We start from the raw sequence: 22,063 nt of genomic DNA, 5'->3' as shown, positions 1-22,063 counted from the left end.
GCTGTGCCACGTCACGAGGCAGCCGCGGCAACTACGGCAGCGGCCCGGCCCCTCCAACGCGGACAGATTCGCGTCACCGCCGCCCCATCCCCCTGCGCTTCCGGCGCTTCCCGAACCACTGCGCCTGCGCAGGAGAGAGATTGGCCCATCTTCGCTGACGTGCGCCTCTGGCCGGCGTAGCCCCCCGGACGTGGCTCCTGGAGCCGGGCGAGACCAGTTAGCCTCCGTGTACTGGACGACGGACACAGTCCCACAATGCCTTGCTTTGTCACGTCCAATCAGACTCAAGGAGAGACGTTTCGGCCCAGAGAAATGCATCCTGGAGGTTGTATTCCTTCCTGCCGTAAAGGCGGACTGTGCAGTTTGGGTTAGTTAGTGAACATCGTTCTTCCGCGCGTGTCGGAGATTTCCTGGTTTCCGAAGGTACACGTTTCACCCGGCGAATCAGACACTTGCCCTAATGGAGGCTTGAAGACAAACCTTGCTTTGTCAGGAGATAAGTTGTTCAAAACCCAGTGCGGAGAGAACGAGGCTGTAGTAACCCTTGTTTATGAAGCTAGGCCTAAACACTTCGAACGCGCCAACGCCAGGTCATAGTAAAGATCCCTAATCGTCTGTAAAGACAAAGAGCTCCAAGACATTTACATCCTCTATTGCAGGTTTTTAAGAGAAGCCAACGGGGAAGGCTGATTTTTCTTCTCTCCAAAAAGGAGCATGGAAGATTTATTCCCGATGTTGAAGTGGAAAGCCTCAGTTCAAAAATATTTATGATCTTAATGTTTTCTTGTCTACAAAATAAAGTATATATCTTGTTAAAAATGTAAAGTTCCCCACAATCTTCTCCACCTCGCATGTATTTCCGCCATACCATTGGTGCAATTTAGGATTAGCGCACCCCACTCCCCACCTCGACGCTTATGCTGACTAAGACATGCTCACCCACCTTTCAGATCTGTTTAACCCCCTTGGAAAATACATTCTTGACCTCCTGACTAGATAGATAACTCAAACCATCTGCTCTTCAAGTTATGATTTCACTTTTGATATTACTATTGGTAACCCTCTTCCCCTCTCCCACTTGTGTAAAAACTCTAGAGAACTGGACCCTAGTCTGTTTTTATATTACTTTGTAATCACTCAAATAGAGTTGAATGACTGAGGGACAACTGAATAAATTATGGTATATCCATACTATTTATGAGAATACTCTCCGGATTTAGAATGATGTACAACTATAAATTCTAATGAAAAGATCTCCAAAGTACAGTTACTGTGAAATGCCAAATAATTACTAAGTACAGTAAAGTGATATCTGCTCTGCTGCTCAGTCAATGTGTGACTCTCTGAGGTCCTATGCACTGTGACCTGCTAGTTTCCTCCGTCCGTGGAATTTTCCAGGCAAGGATACGGGGAGTGGGTTGCCATTCCCTACTCCAGGGGATCTTCTCCACCCAGGGATGAAACCAGAGTCTCTTGCATCTCCTGCATTGGCAGGTGGATCCTTTACCACTAGCACTACCTAGGAAGCCCCACAGTAAAGTAACATAAAAATGTGTGTGTGTGTGTGTGTGTGTGTGTGTGTGTGTGTGTGTGTGTGTGTGTGTGTGTGTGTGTAAATGAAGAACAATAACTTTGAAAAAGAATCTGCAGTAATGACATTTAGTGGTTACCTGTCTAACCTGTGTGGAGGGAGGAGGGCACCTTCCTAGAGAGTGAGGGAACCAACTTTTGAGGTGACAGTTAAAAGAGAGTTTTATCTCTATCTTAAAAATTCACTTTATTGAGATATAATTTACACGCAACACAATTCTAAGTGTACAATTCTATTAATTTTAACAAGTGCATACAGTACTGTAGCCAACACCATAATCATGATATTAATTGTTTACATTACCCCCCAAAGTTCTCATACTCATTTGTAGTCATCCTCTTCCCTCACTTCAAGCCACTGGCCAACCACTGATGCTGTCGTAACAGATTGCCTTTTCCAAAATTTCATGTAAATTTTACAGAGTAATACAGAACGGTCAAACTCTTGTGTATGAACTCTTTCTCCTAGCATAATGATTTTGAGATTAATCCATGTTACAGCATGTACCAATACTTTGTTCTTTTTAATTGCCAAGTACTATTCCATTGTGGATATACTAGTTTCTTTATCCATTCATCAACTGATTGCCCATTTGGGTTGTTCTGAAGTTTTGGACTTTTATGAATAAAACTGAACATTTGAATACAAGTATCTGTGAATCTGTATTAATTTACTTTTGTAAGATGAATTTATTCATGCACCATTTAGATAATTTTTTCAAAAAACTTGAATTTGATGAATAAGTTCATCATTGCTTAAAATTTATTCTTCCAGATTTTACTCTATGAAATATTAACTTTTCTATATAAATGTTAATGGGATTTTACACTGCTAAGCAACTTCTTTTTCTATTTAATAATATACTGTGACCATTTTAAAATATCAGTATTTATAGATTTAACTCATTCTTTTTAAGGGTTGCATTTCATTGTATGCATGTAAGATAACTTATTTAACTAACCTACCAAATTGTAAAGCTTCCAATAATTTATGGTACCAAAATTTCCCTCAAGTTTCCAAATGATACTCGTAAGATGTTCATTATTCACTACAGCATGATAATGCAGAAAACTGGAAACATCAACTTTTTAAAAGAAGTATTTTTTTTGGCACATGGTTTGTGGGATCTTAATTCCCTAACCAGGGATTAAACCCACACCATGAGAGCAGAGTCCTAACCACTGGACTGCCAGAGACGTCCCAAAATACTTACATACCCCTTTCTTTCTTTTCCTCTGGTCACAAGTCCAGGTATTCCGATTTTTCTATTGCAGCTGCAATTTTATAAACTTACAACAATGATAAATTAATAGTTATTAGACACATTACCAGGATATTTAATTTCTTTTCCTAATTGTGCTGTCCTAGGTGGTTCTGTATTGGAGAAGGAAGTGGCAACCCACTCCAATGTTCTTGCCTGGAGAATCCCAGGGACGGGGGAGCCTGGTGGGCTGCCGTCTATGGGGTCACACAGAGTCGAACACGACTGAAGCGACTTAGCAGCAGCAGCAGCAGGTGGTTCTGTAGTTGTTTATTCCAGCTGGTGCATTCTGCAGGATGGGGCTGAATAAGAAAAACCTGCAAAGTTTCACAACGGGTAAGCTTTATGTTGTTGAAGACCTACTGAGTAAAACTCCATCTGGTAGATCTACCCTTTAGAAACTCGTATTTTAGGAGTGACCCTGGGCAATCAAAACCAACAACTTCCTTCTTCCAGTGGATATAGTAAAGCCACTTCATAGATTACAGTGGGTTTATTCGGTTCCTCCTGTTTAAATTCTCAAATGTTCCAATAATAAATTCTTAAACAAGGTGAAAATAAATGTGATTAAATATACATTTGAAGAAAACAAGGGAAATGCAAAGGGAAAGCAATTGATTTAATATAATCAGATTTTTAAACTCTTTAAAAGCAATTTAATAGACATGTTTATTAATTTATAGTGTGCAACAAAATACTATTTAATTTTTTAATAACTGAAAGTCTATGCAATTACCTAAGAGATCCACATATTTGCCTAGAATTTAACTTAAAAGGAATTAGAGACTGTCTTCAAGAAGAAAACTTCCTCTTCACTGGAAAGACATGTAAAGCATTGCTTAGCAGTTGAAGAACTAAAAATTGCATTTTGGAAGATTGCTAGATTAAAAAAAAATTTGTATCCTTTAAGTAGCTTTTATGGGCTTCCCTTGTGGCTCACCTGGTAAAGAATCTCCTATAATGCAGGAGACCTGGGTTCAAATCCCCGGGTCAGGAAGATCCCTGGAGGAAGAAATGGCAACCCACTCCAGTATTCTTGCCTGGGAAATCCCATGCACAGAGGAGCCTGGCAGGTCCATGGGGTTGCAAAGAGCTGGGCAGCACTCAGTGACTAAGCATGCCTGTCTGCTTTGAGGTTTATAGAGAATTCCTTAAAATAGTGTTCACCTGGGACTTCCCTGGCAATCCAGTGTTAAGATTGCCAATGCAGATGCTGCAGGTTTGATTCCTGAACAGGAAACTAAGATCCCAGACGCCTTGTTATCAAAAAATCAAAACATAAAAAACAGAAGCAATATTGTAATATATATTTTTAATTTATATATATATATATAATTAAACAATGTTCACCTGATTCCACCAGTCTTCTTAAATTGATTTTCTAAACTTCTCAAGACAAATGAAATGAGTCTCCTTCCTCATAACTTCTTCCAAAATGTAATCCATATTTTGTTTAGTTAAGCAAGACAGCTGAAGAGAACTCTGATTTCCATCACTAGCCTCTAAAACATTAACCAGAACATCAAATGAAGACGTCAGAGTAGATTTTTCAGATTTCCACTTAAGATTTGCTGCACATCAAGAAGCCAATGGAGATTACAAAACAGGATGTTAATGGTCCACTGAAATGTCTCCATTGTAAAGATAAGGCTAATCAGGGTCAGAGAAGTTAAGTAACCTGCCCAAGGTATCACAGCTAATAACTGGGACAAGAAACCATTTCTTCTCGTGTCAACACCCTTACCCACTGTACTATTGCCTTATTTTTAAAAGTGAGGAAGTTGAGCCCCAGAGGGAAAACTTGCTATCATTTACTGATCACTTACCATGTACCAAGTGCTATATACTTCATTTAAAATCCTAACAACTTTGAGGATTGTATTATAAGGTTGCTCCAACTCTAAAGCTTATTCTTTTAAACAGCACACTACACCAAGTATTGCTTTCTTCATCTGTTTTTTTTTTTTTTTTTTAGAATGAGAGCTTTCCGGTCTCACATGTGTTTATGTTTTAGTCTGTTAGATTTAATCATGTAATTATTTTTGCTGATTTATGTCCCACTAGAACACAAGCTTAAGGAAACCATTTCACCTCCTCTGAAATTTTCAAAGAGTATGTATTTTATAAATAGTGCTAATATTCTAATATTTACTTGCAACAGTGAATGTTACTGAGCACTTATTATAGCTAAGCATTGTAACATGCATTATCCCATTTAATCCTCTCAACAATTTAATCCATGTCACTCACTTTGTTCAACAATGACTCAGCTCTAAAAAAAAAACTCAGCTCTGGTTCTAGTACACCTGTTAGTCATACAATAATATAATTTTTGGCCTTCATTTCTCAACCTCTATAAACTCCATTTTGATCTCATTCTCTGATTATAATCCATCACTTACCTTGTTAAAAGTTTTTGTCCTCTGAATATTGTTATTTGTCTGCAATAATGGAAAAATATCCATGCTTCTACAAAGAATCATGTCCATCACCTACTTTCTCTTTCAAAAGGGGAACAGTATATGAACTCCCAGAATCTTTGGATAGTTTGGCCAAACACGTCACCTCAGTGCCTTTTAGTCTATTAAGTCTTCTTTAAAAAAAAATTTTTTTTTAATTTATTCCATTTATATGTGGTGGGAGGCTCTGTTTATTTGAATCTATACCCTCATCTTACCTAGGAGTCAGTGTTTTGTTTTTTAATTTTGGTAGACACTGCTGACTTGGAAGAATATTAAGTCCACCTGACTTTAGTCAACATTCGCCTACTTCTCCAATTTAAAACAATTCTCCTGCTTTATTTGCTTCTTAAAAGGAAGTGCAGTCGCTCAGTCGTGTCTTACTCTTTGCAACCCCATCCATGGGGATTCTCCAGGCAAGAATACTGGAGTGAGTTGCCATTCTCTTCTCCAGGAAATCTTTCTAAGCAGGGGTCAAACCCAGGTCTCCCGCATTGCAGACAGATTCTTTACCATCTGAGCCAAGGGAAGCCCCTGCTTCTTCGAGGTGATATCCATTGTATAGATAAGTCAAATTCATTTAAAGTTTCTTACTGGAAACTTTAAAAACAGGGAATGCCAAGAACTTGACTAGCTTCCTTTGAAGTATTTATTGCAGTCATATTCCTGACTTCCAGAAGAACTGGTACTCTGGTTTTCTAGAAACTTTAAAGCTGAGTGATTTTATGGCAGGACTGTATCTTGAGACTCTTGCAGGAAAGGAGCCCCCTTCAGGGCCCAATAAAGGCCCCTCTCAGGCCCTTGAAAGGGTCCCCCTTCCTACAACAAGACCACTAATTCTACTAAGATTTGTATTCACCATCTAACATTTATAAAAGTTTCACTCAGTCCTGTTTCACTCTTTGCAAGCCCACGGACTGTAGCCCACCAGGCTTCTCTGTCTATGGAATTCTCCAGGCAGGAATACTAGAGGGGTTAGCTGTTCTCTTCTGCAGGGGATTTTCCTGACCCATGGATGAAACTCTGATCTCCTGCATTGCAGACAAATTCTTTACCGCCTGAGCCCTCAGGGAAGCCCAAAGAAGCAAAAAGATCAAAATGGAATCATTTGTGTACTTGCAGACCCCACATTCCACTACAGCAAACTTAAGACTGAATTGCAGTTTCAACCCCTCCCAGAAATGTGACCTTTAAAACAACCAATCTAAAATTTACTCATCAACAATAGTGAGGTAATCTGCATGATAAAGACCCCTGCCAGACCTCTTCTTCCCCAAAAGAAGGTGGCCTAAAATTATCCTTTCTTTTCTTTTGCTAATACCTTCTTGTCTCACCCTCCTTCTGCCAATAAAAATCTTCCATTTTGTACAGCCCTTCAGACTGTCCTTCTGTTTACCAGTTGGGATGCTGCCAGACTCAAGTCATGGAATAGTCAATTAGATCTTTTACAAAACTCAGTTGAATTTTAGTTTTTTTAACAGATTGGTGACAAGGCTGGATCCAAAGTGAACTTCCAAAGACAGTAAGAAACAGAAGTGCAGCTCTCCAACTCTGAGTTCGTGGTCTTTCTTGCCCTTTCCAGTGACATCAGTTCCTCTCCATTGAGCTGCACTCTGTTTTTTGCATTCCAACTCTAGATCTCATTAGCTTTCCTTTACAGAGCAGGTCAAGTTGGTAGAGGCTTCTGCCCTAGGCCAACCAAGCCTGTCACCTTTCAGACCAAATTTCCCCAGGAAAACCCCAGCCCATAGATCCTTCCCCCAACTCAACATTGGGGACTTCTGGTGGCAGTTGAGTTTTCCAGTTATTTGGAATCAATTCATAGCCCCTATTCCTTGAGGTCTGTTTGTTCGTTGCTTTCCCCAGTCAAGACTTCCAAGGGGATGTTTGCTGGTTACTGGCCAGAGTCGGATTCAGTCCAGTGGAAGGCCTCAAGTAGCTGTTACATAAAGGCTGGTTGCCAGTGGGAGTCTTGGAAGTACTCAGAAGCTGATTAGTTGGGCTCTGAAAAACCCAAACACTGGGCTAAATGAAATGTGGTCCTTTATAGCCAAAGAAAAGACCCTGATGCTGGGAAAGATTGAGGGCAGGAGGAGAAGGGGACGACAGAGGATGAGATGGTTGGATGGCATCACCGACTCAATGGACATGGGTTTGGGTGGACTCCAGGAGTTGGTGATGGACAGGGAGGCCTGGCGTGCTGCGGTTCATGGGGTCGCAAGGAGTTGGACACAACTGAGCGACTGAACTGAACTGACAGCCAAAGAGATGAGTGAGCCACCTTCCGGGACATTTGCTTATTTTATGTTTAAGAACTATGCTCCTGCAAGGTGCAGATATTTACCAAAGTTTTACTAAAAATAACCTATAATTGCAATGACCATTATGAGGAATGTTCCAAATACATAAAATCATTTTAAAAGTACACAGAGCAACTCAGTGACTCTCTCTCTCCCCCTGAGTCTGCCCCTGTGCCTACCAACACATATATTCTTTTTCCTCTTAATAAACACTTTACTTGCTTCACTACAAAAAAAAAAAAGAGAGATAAAACACTGAAAAGTACACATTCCCATATCAAATAAACAGAATGGGATACCTATTTTAATTAGTATGAAGAAGACTCCAAAAGATTTAGAAATTCCAAAATAGCCTCATTGAAGTATTTGTTGCAAAAGGCTAGTGCAAAATTAAACACCAAAGGTATCTAAAAACAACACCTAGGCCACACCCATTATAACCTCGTAGGGCTTCATCATCAAAACACTGGCCCCAAAATTTTCTATTGTAATCAACCAGAACACTAGGAAAAACTGTCCTCAAAAGCCCTATGTAAATTCTTCAGGATCAATTTAAATGGCCACATATGGGTCCCTTTCAGAACTCTTATTAAAGAGTTCTGGTTGATGAACTCTTATTAAAGAACTTTAATAAGATGAAACTCTTATTAAAGAACTTCTGGCAAACTGGTATGTATTTTCTCAAACAGCTGAGGGGAAACAAAATTAAAATCGATGAGGTTATTCAATACCACCAGAAATATTTGTCCTAGATGAAGCCTGACAATATACTTGAAAGGACTTGATAACTTTAGGTTTAAAAATTTGGCCAAATGGGAGAAGCTGATGTTTGGGGCCTGCTAGGCATTTTATTTGGCCTTCTCTTCTAAGGTAACTGTACCCAGAGGGAAAAAGCCATTCCAACTATAGGTGAATGGGTGTGTCAGTCCTTCCTGGCAGTCCTAAAACCTCCCCTAATTCATCTTAAAATGCTTGTAGACATTGTGACGGGAGAAGGCAATGGCACCCCACTCCAGTACTCTTGCCTGGAAAATCCCATGGATGGAGGAGCCTGGTGGGCTGCAGTCCATGGGGTCGCTAAGAATCGGACACGACTGAGCAACTTCACTTTCACTTTTCACTTTCATGCATTGGAGAAGGAAATGGCAACCCAGTCCAGTGTTCTTGCCTGGAGAATCCCAGGGACAGGGGAGCCTGGTGGGCTGCTGTCAATGGGGTCACACAGAGTCAGACACGACTGAAGTGACTTAGCAGCAGCAGACACTGTGACATTGAAAACAGAACTGTCCTACAGATAGGCCCAAACTCCATCTTGTAGGATACTTTAGATACTTTGTCTTTGTGATACAGATTTTAGGTCCCATTTTTTTCTAGGACCTAAAAACCATACTTCGTGATGCAAATGTCAGGAAGGTAATTCTCATCAAAACGGAGAAAGGTCATTTTACAAAAAAACTTCTAAGTGACTTTTACACAAATACTAGTAACTATGAGGTCTCTGTGACCAGGGGCATTTATGTTTATACATGTCATAAATGTGTGACATTCTCTACGTCTGGATGGTATTATCAAAATTAAAGTGCTCTATTTGACTATTTGATTGGCTTAAAAATAAGTGTGTATATATATATATGTATATATACATATGTATCAGTTCATTTCAATTCAGTCGCTCAGTTGTGTCCGACTATTTGCGACCCCATGAATAGCAGCACGCCAGCCCTCCCTGTCCATCACCATCTCCCGGAATTCACGCAAACTCACGTCCATTGAGTTGGTGATGCCATCCAGCTATCTCATCCTCTGTCGTTCCCTTCTCCTCCTGCCCCCAATCCCTCCCAGCATCAGGGTCTTTTCTAATGAGTCAACTCTTCGCATGAGGTGGCCAAAGTATTGGAGTTTCAGCTTCAGCATCAATCCTTCCAATAATAACATATAATTTACATATAGCTAAAATAAAGATTGGATAATCTAAAACTCAGAAATATATTAATAAAAACTAACCCCAGGTGCTTTCTAAGTTTGTGTGATCTAAGATAAATAAAAGCTAGTTTAAATTCACTGGTGTAATTAAAACAGGCATGTTTGCAGAGTTAGCAGCATCAAGTATAAAATTTTTTATTTTACCTGGATTAACTGATCAGGTAGGTTCATGTTGTATCTGTTAAAAATTTTGTCAACAGGAAAGTAATTGAAGTATGACTGTTGGGAGCAAGTAGTAGATGTTAAGATTAAAAGGTTTTAGGTGAACTCTTTAGCAGTAATTATATTTTAGGTGTCCTTAAAACATTTTCTCAAATCTCTTTGGTAACTAGAAACTTTAAGGATTTTATAGGTTAAATAATAGAGGTTTACTGAATATCTGGATCATTTCCAAAAGGAGTAAAATACTGATACTTTAATTACAAAATACAGGTTCATCTACTTTTGGCTTCCTACTACAGAAAAACTAAAGAAAAAGAAGCACATGATTCTAGAAATTAAAGTTTCCAAGGGTTAAAAATTATAATTAATACATGTAGTTAAGACAACTAGAAGAGTTCAGCTCTATATGTAGGGACACTATGATGTATTTTAGTTTAAGGAGAAGGAAGCTTGAGGAATAAAGATGCATCTTTGTTGAAGGAAATGAGAGTAATTTTGTCTAAATTAGAACTTCTGATTATTTAGGAAGACAGTAAGAGAGAATCTTTCCTTGTATAAACAAATTGGCTAAAACTGAACTATAAAGGTTTTTAAATTATGCTCAATATTAGTAGTATACTTACATAAAACTAAAACTTGATTTCCTTTCATCTGATAAAAGGATGTTTTATTATTACTTTGGCCAAATAGATAATTAAGTATTGTTTCACAATGATCTGTGGTTCTATATAGTCAAGTGTCCAAACTTTTGTTAATCTGACAGCTTCCCCAAATCAAATGCTATATAAAGTCCTTTTAACCTCTAGTTAATTTGAGATTTCTCAGGGACCCCCTGTAAAAGCTCCTATAATTTATTCTCTCACCTCATAAAAAGGGAGATGTTATACTAATTCAGGCTTACATGAAATGTTAAATTACATAGTTAAGTAAGTAACATTAGCCTTCTTCATATCTGTATAGATATGTCATAGTTCAGTTGCTCAGTTGTGTCCGACTCTTTGTGACCCCATGGACTGCAGCACACCAGGCTTCCCTGTCCATCACCAACTCCTGGAGCTTGCTCAAACTCATGTCCATCAAGTCAGTGTTGTCATCCAACCATCTCATCCTGTCGTCCCCTTCTTCTCCTGCCTTCAATCTTACCCAGCATCAGGGTCTTTTCCAATGAGTCATTTCTTCCCATCAGGTGGCCAAAGTATTAGAGTTTCAGCTTTAGCATCAGTCATTTCAATGAATATTCAGGACTTATTTCCTTTAGGATGGACTAGTTGGATCTCCTTGCAGTCCAGGGGACTCTCAAGAGGCTTCTGTAACACCACAGTTCAACAGCATCAATTCTTCAGCGCTCAGCTTTCTTTATAGTCCAACTCTCACATCCACACATGACTACTGGGAAAACCATAGCTTTGACTAGATGGACCTTTGTTGGCAAACTGATGTCTCTGTTTTTTAATATACTGTCTAGGTTGGTCATTAATTTTCTTCCAAGGAGCAAACCTTTTAATTTCATGGTTGTAGTCACCATCTGCAGTGATTTTGGAGCCCCAAAAAATAAAGTCTCTCACTGTTTCCATTGTTTCCCCATCTACTTAAGTATTCCAGAAATGGAATGAAATTCCTGGAAAGTCTGATTATGTCCTGGCATGATTCTATCTGCCCAAAAAATTGAGGCTCTCTCTAAAAGGACTGAACTTGAGTATCAGGGAAATGCCCTCACTGCAAAGGCAGTAGCAACAGTGTCTGTCAAGATTGTGGCACACGTGGATGAAGTCCATTCTACTTCGGCATTAACAAGGGCGGCCAGTGATAGGGCCATAAAACCTGGATTACCGTTCTGGATTGTATCCTGTCAACATGGGTAATGTTATGAAGTACATTTTCTAAAATCTACTGCTTTTATGGCTGTGTTAGAATTCATGGAATCCTATGGAAGAGAGGAGGGGAAAATAACAGGTTTTGTTTTCTTGAAGAGCAAAGGAAATTAAAGGAAAAATAATCTATTCTCCTTGTAAAAGGACACCACTACCGAGATTTTCACTGGAATGTCACGGTTGAGAGAAATATACATAGTCTTATATAATCAGAGAGCCTCAAGAAACTGCTTGGGAAAGCTGTTATTTTACTAACAAGGTTCTGGCAAAACAATCTTTAAAAAAAAACAACTTACATGGTCAATCACTGTTTCTTGCTGCACGTGTATAAATAATCAGGCTGAGGTTAATATAAATTTAGCTTTACTGTAATTACCTACAGTAAAAAATGGGGGTAATTATGGAGAGAAAAATTGTTTGTTCCTTTATAGATAGGAGACTCTGATTTTGCTAACAGTCTTTGAGGTGTTGTTATACAGCTATAGACTGGACTCCCCTGGCCTATAGTATTGCCTATGGTCTTACTGACTGTTCATAACACCACCTTTGGGAAACACAAACTCACTCCACATGAGATAATCAAGGTCAGACCAATGTCTATTGGTATACCACCTTCTGCTGATCGTTTTATAGTCTCCCACTAGTATGACCAGCTATCGTGTGACTCTGGAGCCTATTACCAACAGGTTAAAGAAGCGCTCCCTGATTTCTGATTTAGGGAAACCTTACTGGTCATGGTCTGGAGCCCAGTGACTGGAAAAATTCTGGAGACATCATCAGAAGAAAACCACCCTCAAGCCCCACTGAAAGCGAACTTATCAAGTGCTTCTGGCCGCTCACTCTGCTGCAAAACTAGAAGGCAGTGAACCTTGTATATCATATGGCTAAAGGAGGCTCCAACTGACTTCTGGTCCTGTACAAACCCTGAAGACCTCCAAATCAAGTTGACAAGAATGACATCATGGTGACAAGTGGACATCGATGACAAGTGAACATCAGTGTAGACTGCTTCCATCCAAGATGCCAGACAGAGCAAGACTTCCCATTTCAGCTGAACTCAAAACCTTTTCTTCTCTTTCCTTTATCCTGGCACTGACCTGGAAAGATAATTCCATCAGCCACAACTTCTGGGCCATTGCTAAGGAAGGTAATCTTTAGAATTTATAAAACCTTTTTATTTCAGGCTAGGGGGAAAAAATTTAATTGACTCCTGGCTTTAAACAGGCAAATGAAACAACTCTTGCAGATGAATCTATTTACAATGCCACCTTGGTGACAGGATTTATTTTTTGGGTGATTATCTTCTCCTTGGGCTATGAAGGCCTAGGTGGCTGCTGCACAGCTGGGCAATGACACTTAGTAATCTAACTATGACTCTGTTCTTGAAAGGGCCTAACAGGAGGCACTTATGATTCAGGATTTGCTTCCTTTGGCAGGTCTCTACTTCCCTGGTTAGGAATAAATACAAATGAGGCTATGATCAGGAACTTCTCCTTAACTTTTGAAAGTACTGCAAGAAATCCACTGCTAAGCAGTAGCTTCCCAGTAAAGATCTTTGGACTCTGGTGGAGGTTGTTCTCAATAACAGAGTAGCCCTCAATTATCCTCTTGCCAAGTTAGGATGCATTTGTGCTGTGGCCAACACCACTCTTGTACGTGAATTAACACTTCCAACGGAGTTGAAATTAAGTGACATATCATTAAACAAGCCACCTGGCTTAAGATGACTCTGACTGGGGTCTCTCTTTGATTGGTTTGGGTCTTTGAGACCAAAATGCACTCAAACACTGGAAATTGTCCTACTTACCATAATGATAATAATCCCCACTGGTGCTTTGTATCCTCTCAAAAGTTTTAATGCATATTTGCAGCTACTAACCTCCACGTGAAATATCTCCCTGAGACGATAACAACAGAAAAGAAGCAAAGACAGTAACCAATTTAAGGATTATGAAAAGTGAAAGTGAAGTCGCTCAGTCGTGCCTGACTCTTTGCAACCCCATGGACAGTAGCTGCACCAAGCTCCTCCGTCCATGGGATTTTCCAGGCAAGAGTACTGGAGTGGGTTGCCATTTCCTTCTCCAGGGAATCTTCCCGACCCAGGGATCGAACCCAGGTCTCCCACATTGTAGACAGACGCTTTACCATCTGAGCCACCAGAGAAGTGCAAGGATTATGGACCATGACCTGTGAAATGTCACAGGGCTTAAGCAAAAATGTCATGACCCATGGATGCAGAGCAGTGGGTGAGAGGTGCACTAACGCCTTAATTTTTTTTTTAATCACATCTCAGTTATTCTGAGAGTATGATCAAAAGGGGGTAGTTGTTAAAGAAGAAGCAAACACAAAATGGAGTCATCTGCTTCCCCTTATCCACTATAGCAAACCAGGACTTAATTGTTGTTCCAACTTCTCCCAGGAATGACGTTTTGTTTAACAATAGTTAAAGACATGAAGGGGCTTCCCACGTGGCTGAGTGGCTAAAGAATCTGCCTGCAATGCAAGAGACACAAGAGATACGGGTTTGATCCCTGGTTCGGGAAGATCCCCTGGAGGAGGGCATGGCAACCCACTCCAGTATTCTTGCCTGCAGAATCCCATGGACAGAGGAGCCTGGCGAGCTACAGTCCATAGAGTTGCAAAGAGCTGGAGACAACTGAAGCGACCAAGCACAGCACAGCACAAAGCCATGAAAGCGTAATGTCTAAGACTGCTATGTACCATAATATCATGAAGACCCTTTTTTATTTCACAAAATCTTCAGCTCTGTCTATCCTGATTGTATAAATATTCCACATGTCTTGCAATTACATGCTACAAAACAGAAATTAATTTACTCAAAAAGATTTTTCTTCCAAATATTAGATTTACTGACTCGTGTAATTCTATCTTCATGGTAAATGATGGTTGATAGTGAATTAATTATCTAACATTAACTTCAAATATATGCATGGTTCTTAAATGTTAATATGCATCAGGATTCACTGGAAGGACGGTTAAAACCAGACTGTTGGAACTCTCACTTGTAATCAAGATCAAGTAACAAAGACCAGATTTACTCTCTCACCTAAAAAAAAAGACAACATTTATGAAACAAGGGTTTTCAAGATACCGGATACTGAACAATGAAAGGAAAATAATTCCTGAAAGACAGAAAACAAAGTCTGAATCTGAGACTGCCCCAGTTTACTGCCTTGTTGAGTGTTTCCGGGCCACACACAGCACAGAAAGGGGAACAGAGGAGTAGGCTGGTAAACTCCTGAAGCTAAAAGTCTGAGGAAACCAAACTTTAAGGCAGAGAGGAAAGAGCACAGAAAAAAGCCTTGTACACAAAAAGATCTGCAGAGGGCTCCCCAAAGAACTCATATGCATATGAGCCAAATACCCAAAGCCAAAGAGGTGACTCATCAAATGATTAGAGAAAACACTGCCTGTTCCTATCAGCCAGACTGAAAAAAACACACACAATTCATGGGATGGTGAGTAGAGTACTCAAGGTCTCTCAGTAGTGAAGAATAATTAATTTGATACCAAACACTACTTCAAACCTACCTAACAAGTCATAGAAGACCTGAAAGGACCGATTGTTTCCAAATAGCGTAACTGCATGTGTGCTCAGCTGAGTCTGACTCTGAAAACCATGGACCATAGCCCACCAGGCTCCTCTGTCCCTGGGGTTTTCCATGCAAGAATACTGGGGTGGATTGGTATTTCCTACTCGAGGATCTTCCCAACCCAGGGATCGAATCTGTGTCTCCTGCATCTCCTGCATTGACAGACGGATTTTTCGCTACTGAGCCACCTGGGAAGCTTAACTGCATCCTAGAGCAAAGCTCAAAAAATTCGTAAGAACACAAAAATATCCACATCCAACAAAGTAAAATTCTGGCATCTAACCTAAGATTATTCAGCATACAAAAAAGCAGAGACACATGATCTGTAATAATGAGGCAGTTCATCAGAATGAACTCAACTAACAGAGATGTTATCTTAAGTAAGTACAGAAACAGAAGACAAAATACATAAATCAAGCTTCCAGAAATCAAAACTACAACATCCAAGATGAAAAATATACTAGATAGAGTTAACAGCAGGTTCAGTTCAGTCGCTCAGTTGTGTCTGACTCTCTGTGACCCCATGAACTGCAGCACGCCAGGCCTCCCTGTCCATCACCAACTCCCGGAGTCCACCCAAACCCATGTCCATTGAGTCGGTGATGCCATCCAACCATCTCATCCTCTGTCGTCCCCTTTTCCTCCTGCCCTCAATCTTTCCCAGCATCAGGGCCTTTTCAAATGAGTCAGCTCTTCACATCAGGTGGCCAAAGTATGGGAGTTTCAGCCTCAGCATCAGTCCTTCCAAAGAACACCCAGGACTGATCTCCTTTAGGATGGACTGGCTGGATCTCCTTGCAGTCCAAGGGACTCTCAAGAGTCTTCTCCAACACCACAGTTCAAAAGCATCAATTCTTCGGTGCTCAACTCTCACATCCATACATGACCACTGGAGAAACCATAGCCTTGACTAGACAGACCTCTGTTGACAAAGTAATGTCTCTTCTTTTTAATATGCTGTCTAGGTTGGTCATAACTTTCCTTCCAAGGAGTAAGCGTCTTTTAATTTCATGGCTGCAGTCACCATCTGCAGTGATTTTGGAGCCCAGAAAAAGAAAGTCAGCCACTGTTTCCACTGTTTCCCCATCTATTTACCATGAAGTGACGGGCCCGGATGCCAGACAATATAAAAGAGAAAACTAACTTAAAGGCATAGAAATACGAAAGTATCCAAAATGAAACACAGAGAAAGAAGAGTAAAACAAAAACATAAGCATCAGTGAACTATGAGAACCTCAAACAGACTAATACATGAATAACTGAAGTTCCTGAAAGATGGGAAGGGACAGAAAAAATACTTGAAGAAATGGTGGCCAAAAGCTTTCCACATTTGATTACAACTATAAAACCACATGAGCCATGCTATGTAGGGCCACCCAAGATGGACAGATCATGGTGGAGAGTTCTGACAATATGTAGTTCACTGGAGAAGGGAATGGCAAACCACTTCAGTATTCTTGCCTCGAGAATCCCATGAACAATATGAAAAGGCAAAAAGATGACACCATAAGATGAGCCCCCCAGGTCGGTAGGTGTCCAGTAGGCTACTAGGGAAGAGTGGAGAAATAGCTCCAGAAAGAAGGAAGAGGCTGGTCCAAAGTAGAAATGACTCTCGGTTGTGGATACGTCTACTGGTGAAAGTAAAGTCCGATGCTGTAAAGAATAATACTGCATAGGAACCTGGAATGTTAGGTCCATGGATCAAGGTAAATTGGATGTGGTCAAGCAGGAGATGGCAAGAGTGAACATCAACATCTTAGTTCATAGCAATCAATGAACTAAAATGGACAGAAATGGGCAAATTTAATTCAGATGACCATTATATCTAGTACTGTGGGCAAGAGTCCCTTAGAAGAAATGGAGTAGCACTCAGAGTCAACAAGAGTCCGAAATGCAGTACTTGGGTGCAATATCAAAACAACAGAATGATCTCGGTTTGCTTCCAAGGCAAACCATTCAACAAACAGATGGGGGGAAAATGGAAACAGTAACAGTAACAGATTTTATTTTACTGTGCTCCAAAATCACTGTGGATAGTGACTGCAGCCAAGAAATTAAAAGACACTTGCTCCTTGAAGGAAAAGCTATGACAAACCTAGACAGTATATTAAAAAGCAGAGACATCACTTTGCTGACAAAGGTCTGTCTAGTCAAAGCTATGCTTTTTCCAGCAGTCATGCACAGATATGATAGTTGGACAACAGAGAAGACTGAGCACCAAAGAATTGATGTTTTTGACTTGTAGTGCTGGAAAAGACTTGAGAATCCCTTGGACAGCAAGGAGATCCAACCAGTCAATGCTAAAGGAAATCAACCCTGAATATTCATTGGCAGGACTGATGCTGAAGCCAATGCTCCAATACTTTGGACACCTGATGTGAAGAGCCAACTCTGGAAAAGACTCTGATGCTGGGAAGGATTGAGCACAAGAAAAGGGGGCGACAGAGGATGAGACAGTTGAATGGCATCGCTGCTCAATGGACATGAATTTGAGCAAACTCTAGCAGACAGTGAAGGAAAGAGAAGCCTGACGTACTACAGTTCATGGGATTGAAAATAGTCTGACACAGCTTAGTGACTGAACAACAACAAATAAAACCACATATTCAGGAAGTTCCATTGACCCCGCATAAGAAATCTGAATAAAACTACATCAAAGCAAAAGCGGCCAAGGAAAAAGACTTATTAACTACATAGAAACAAAGATAAAGATGATATATTTCTCAGGACATCCTTGGCAGTCCACTGATTAAGACTCTGAGCTTCCAGGACTTCTCTAGTGGTACAGTAGATAAGAAGCTGCCTGCCAATGCAGGGACATGGGTTCAATACCTGGTCTGGGAAGGTTATATATGCTATGGAATAATTATGCTACTGAGCTTGTGAGCTGCAACTACTGAAGCCTGAGTGCCTAGAGCCTGTGCTCCACAAGAAAAGCCAACACAATGAGAAGCCTGTGCACAGCAATAAAGAGTAGCCCACACTTATCACAACAAGAGAAAGCCCACACAAAGCAACGAAGACCCGATGCAGCCAAATAAATAAATAAATGAAAAAGACTGAGCTTCCAATGTAGAGAGTGGGGATTCGATTTCTGGTCAGGGAACTAAGATCCCACATTCTACATGGTGCAGCCAAAAATTTTTTAATTAATTTTAAAAAATTTAAAAGATGACATATTTCTCACTGGAGATAATGCAAGCAGGAAGACAGTAGAGAAACATTTTAAAATAATGGAAGGGAAAAACGGACAACCTAGAAATCTGTATCGAGCAAAAAAAAAATCATTACAAAAGATGGTAAAATAAATATATTTTCAGATATAAATCTGCACTACAAGGAATGTTAAAGAAAGTTCTTCAGGCAAAAGGAAAATGATACCATAAATATCTACACAAAAAGGCCTACACAAATATATACCATAAGTATCTACACAAGGCATAAAGAGCACCAGAAAAGGTTAAGTGTAACAGCATATACATAAGAATGTTTTGTCTCACTATTAACACTTAAAAAAAAAAGAACTATTTAAAAAAAATAACAATAAGGTATTGGGGTATTTGTAACATGTACAAAAATAAAATTCATGAAGAGTAATATGACAAAGGCTGGAAGAGCCAAACAGAAGTATACTATTACAATATTCTTATACTATATGTGACGTAGCGTAATATCACTTGACGGGAGACTCATAAGTTACAAATGCATACTGTAAAATTTTTTTTTTTGGCTTTGCAGAGGATCTTTGTTGCTGTGCTCAGGGTTTCTCTAGTTGCTGCAAGTAGAGACCCCTCTTCGTTGTGTTGTGGGAGCTTCTCATTGTGGAGGCTTCTCTTGTTGCAGAGCATGGGCTGTAGGACTCACGGGCTTCAGCAGTTGCAGCCTGCAGGCTCAGGAGTTGTGACTCGTGGGCTCTAGAGCACAGGCTCATTAGTTATGGCACATGGAGTTAGTTGCTTCAAGACAGGTGGGATCTTCCCTGACCACTGATTAAACCCATTACCTCTGCATTGGCAGGCACATTCTTGACCACTGGACCACCAGGGAAGCCCCAATAGTATAAATCTTAAAGTAACTACACTGAAATAAAAATAAAAAGAGTTATATCTAATAATCACACAAAAAAGATAAAATGAGGTAATAAGTAGTCCAGTAATTCAAAAGAAGAAAAAAAGGAGAACAAGAGCAGATAAGACAAATAGAAAACAAATAGCAAGATAACAGATTCAAATGTAACCATAGCAATAATTAGTAATTGTAAATGCTATAATTATACCAACTAAAAAAATAAAATTTGTGAAATTGGATGAAAGAGCAAGAACTAGGGAATTCTCTGGCAGTTCAGTGTTTAGGACCTGGTGCTTTCACTACAGGTGCCCCAGGTTTAATCCCTGGTCAGGTAACTAAGATTCCACAAGGTGTGCAACATGGCCAGGAAAAAAAAACCAAGAGCTATATTTACCTACAAAAGTATTTTAAATATAAAAACACAGGTAGGTTAAAAGTATGGAAAAGATATATCATGCTAACATTAGTCACAAGAAACCTGGAATTCTATTAATATCAGACTAGACATGTGAGCAGAGTATACACAAATCTAACAATTTGATCAAGATCTTTCTATAGCCTTCTCTTAATAATTGACAGAACAAGAAGGCAGAAAATCAACAACATGAACTACACTATCAACAGACTTGACCTAACTGACATTTATATAACACTCCACCCAAGAAGAGCAACATACACATTGTTCTCAAGTGTACCCGGAACATTTACAAAGATAAACTGTATTCTGGGCCATAAAACAAACCTTAAATTTTCAGATCATACCAAGTATATTCTCAGACCACATTAAATGACATTTGAAACAAAGAAGAAAGAGATTTTCAAAAGATTTATAAATATGTAAATAAAGGAAATAACACACATAGGCCTTCCTGATGGTCCAGTTGCTAAGACTCCATGCTCCGAATGCAGGGGGCCCAGGTTCCATCATCCCTGTTAATGGAACTAAATCCCACACGACGCATCTAAGAACTTACACGTCACAACTGAAAAAGATTCTGTGTGCCAGAACTAAGACCTGGCAGAACCAAATAAATAGTTCTTTAAAAAAGGAAATATAATAATGCTTCTAAATAACCCATGGAAGTCCTAAAGTAAATTATAAGGTATTTTGAACTGAATGAACATAAATACAGAACATAACCAGAATTTATGGGATGCCATTAAAGCAGTACTTAGGGGAAAATGTATAGCACTAAAAACCTATGTTAGAGAAAAGGTCCCAAATCAGTGACCTCAGCTTCTACTTTGAGAAACTGAAAAAAAGAAGAGCAAATTAAAACCAAAGTAAGGAGAAGAGAGGAAAGACAAAAGTAAGAATCAATGAAATGGAAAACAGAAAAACAGAGAAAATCAATATAACCAAAATTGACTTTTACAGAAGATGAATAAAATTAATAAGCCTCCAATATCAGGAATGAGAAAGTTTACATCATTACAGTTTCTACAGATATTAAAAGACTAACAAGGAAATACTATGAACAATTTTACACCCATAAATACCACCACTTAGATGAAAAGGACACAGCTCTTGAAAGACACAGAAAACCAGTGCATACTCAAGAAGAAATAGATAATGTTAATAGCTTTGTATCTATTTTTTAAAAATTGAAACTGCAAACACCTTCTCACAAACCATCCTTTAACGAAGAAATGATACCATCTTGACACAAACTCAACTCATTCTAAGGCATGATACCAAAACCAGACAGACATTACAAGAAGACTATAATCCAATACCCATCATGAACACAGATGCAAAAACTTTAAACAAAAATTTAGCAAATCAAATCCAAAACTGTATTAAGAGGATAACATATCAAGGCCAACTGGGGCTGAATCCCAGAAATACAGTTGGTTTAACATTCAAAAGTCATTCTGTGTTAACATATAAATCGTATTCACAAACTGAAGACAAAACCAAATGAAATGATATGATCACCTTGATAGTTCAGAAAAAGCATTTAAGTCCATTCCTGATAAAAATTCAGCAAACTAGGAACAGAAGACTTCATCAACTTCATAAAGCACATCTACAAAAAACCTACAGCTAATATCACACCTAATAATAAAAGTCTGAATGCTTTCTTTTGAGATTAGGAATAAGAAAGATGTCTAGTCTCATAAACATTACTCAACATTCTACTGGAGGTTCCAGTCAGTGCTGTCAGGCAAGAATACTAAACAGAAGCCATCCAGATGGGAAAGGTGAAGTAAAGCATTCTTTATTCACAGACAGCGTGATCTCCTATGTTAAGAATATGATGGAGGGCTTCCATGGTGGTTCAATGGTAAAGAATCCACCTGCTAATGCTGGAGATATGGGTTTGATCCCTGATCCGGGAAGATACCACATGCCTCAGAGCAACTAAGCCCATGTGCCACAGCTATTGAGCCGGTGCTCTGAAGCCTGGCAGCTGCAACTTGAGCCCACATGTCCTAGAGCCCACGCTCTGCAACGAGAAACCACCGCAGCAAGCCCACATCGCACCTAGAGAGCAGCTCCCACTCGCAGCAACCAGAGAAAAGCCTGTGCAGCAATGAAGACCCAGCACAACCAAAAATAAATAAAAATTTGAAGAAAGAATATGATGGACCATGCCAAAATAAAGCTACTAGAATTAACGAGTTTAGTAAGGTTGTGAGATATAACATCAATATACAAGTATATGTTAGAATTCTGAGCTGGGACTTTTTAGGGAAAGGTTAAAAATTGAATTTTATAAAATGACATCATTTACAACAATATCAAAAATA

At 39.5% G+C, this 22,063-nt stretch overlaps 1 protein-coding gene across 2 annotated transcripts in view; it reads right to left on the bottom strand.

Annotated features, from left to right (window-relative positions):
• Positions 1-1,764: 1,764 nt before the first annotated feature.
• DENND6A (DENN domain containing 6A) overlaps positions 1,765-22,063 on the bottom strand; it is a 74,095-nt gene continuing 53,796 nt past the window's right edge. Inside the window, exons 20-21 of one of the 2 annotated variants that reach the window (XR_011563139.1) lie at positions 4,203-4,354; positions 1,765-3,169 (exon numbers count right to left, since the gene is read on the bottom strand). Coding sequence is in view for 1 of the 2 variants with exons in the window: in XM_070777195.1 (XP_070633296.1) it covers positions 3,050-3,169 (120 nt within the window). In the remaining variant the exon portion in view is untranslated. The remainder of the gene's footprint in view (positions 3,170-4,202; positions 4,355-22,063) is intronic. The other variant, XM_070777195.1, reaches the window with a different exon arrangement.

This window comes from Bos indicus, chromosome 22, assembly GCF_029378745.1.
Source record: "Bos indicus isolate NIAB-ARS_2022 breed Sahiwal x Tharparkar chromosome 22, NIAB-ARS_B.indTharparkar_mat_pri_1.0, whole genome shotgun sequence".
Classification (NCBI taxonomy): Eukaryota; Metazoa; Chordata; class Mammalia; order Artiodactyla; family Bovidae; genus Bos; species Bos indicus.
Note: the sequence above shows the minus strand (reverse complement) of the source record. Positions and strands in the feature narration are given on the sequence as shown.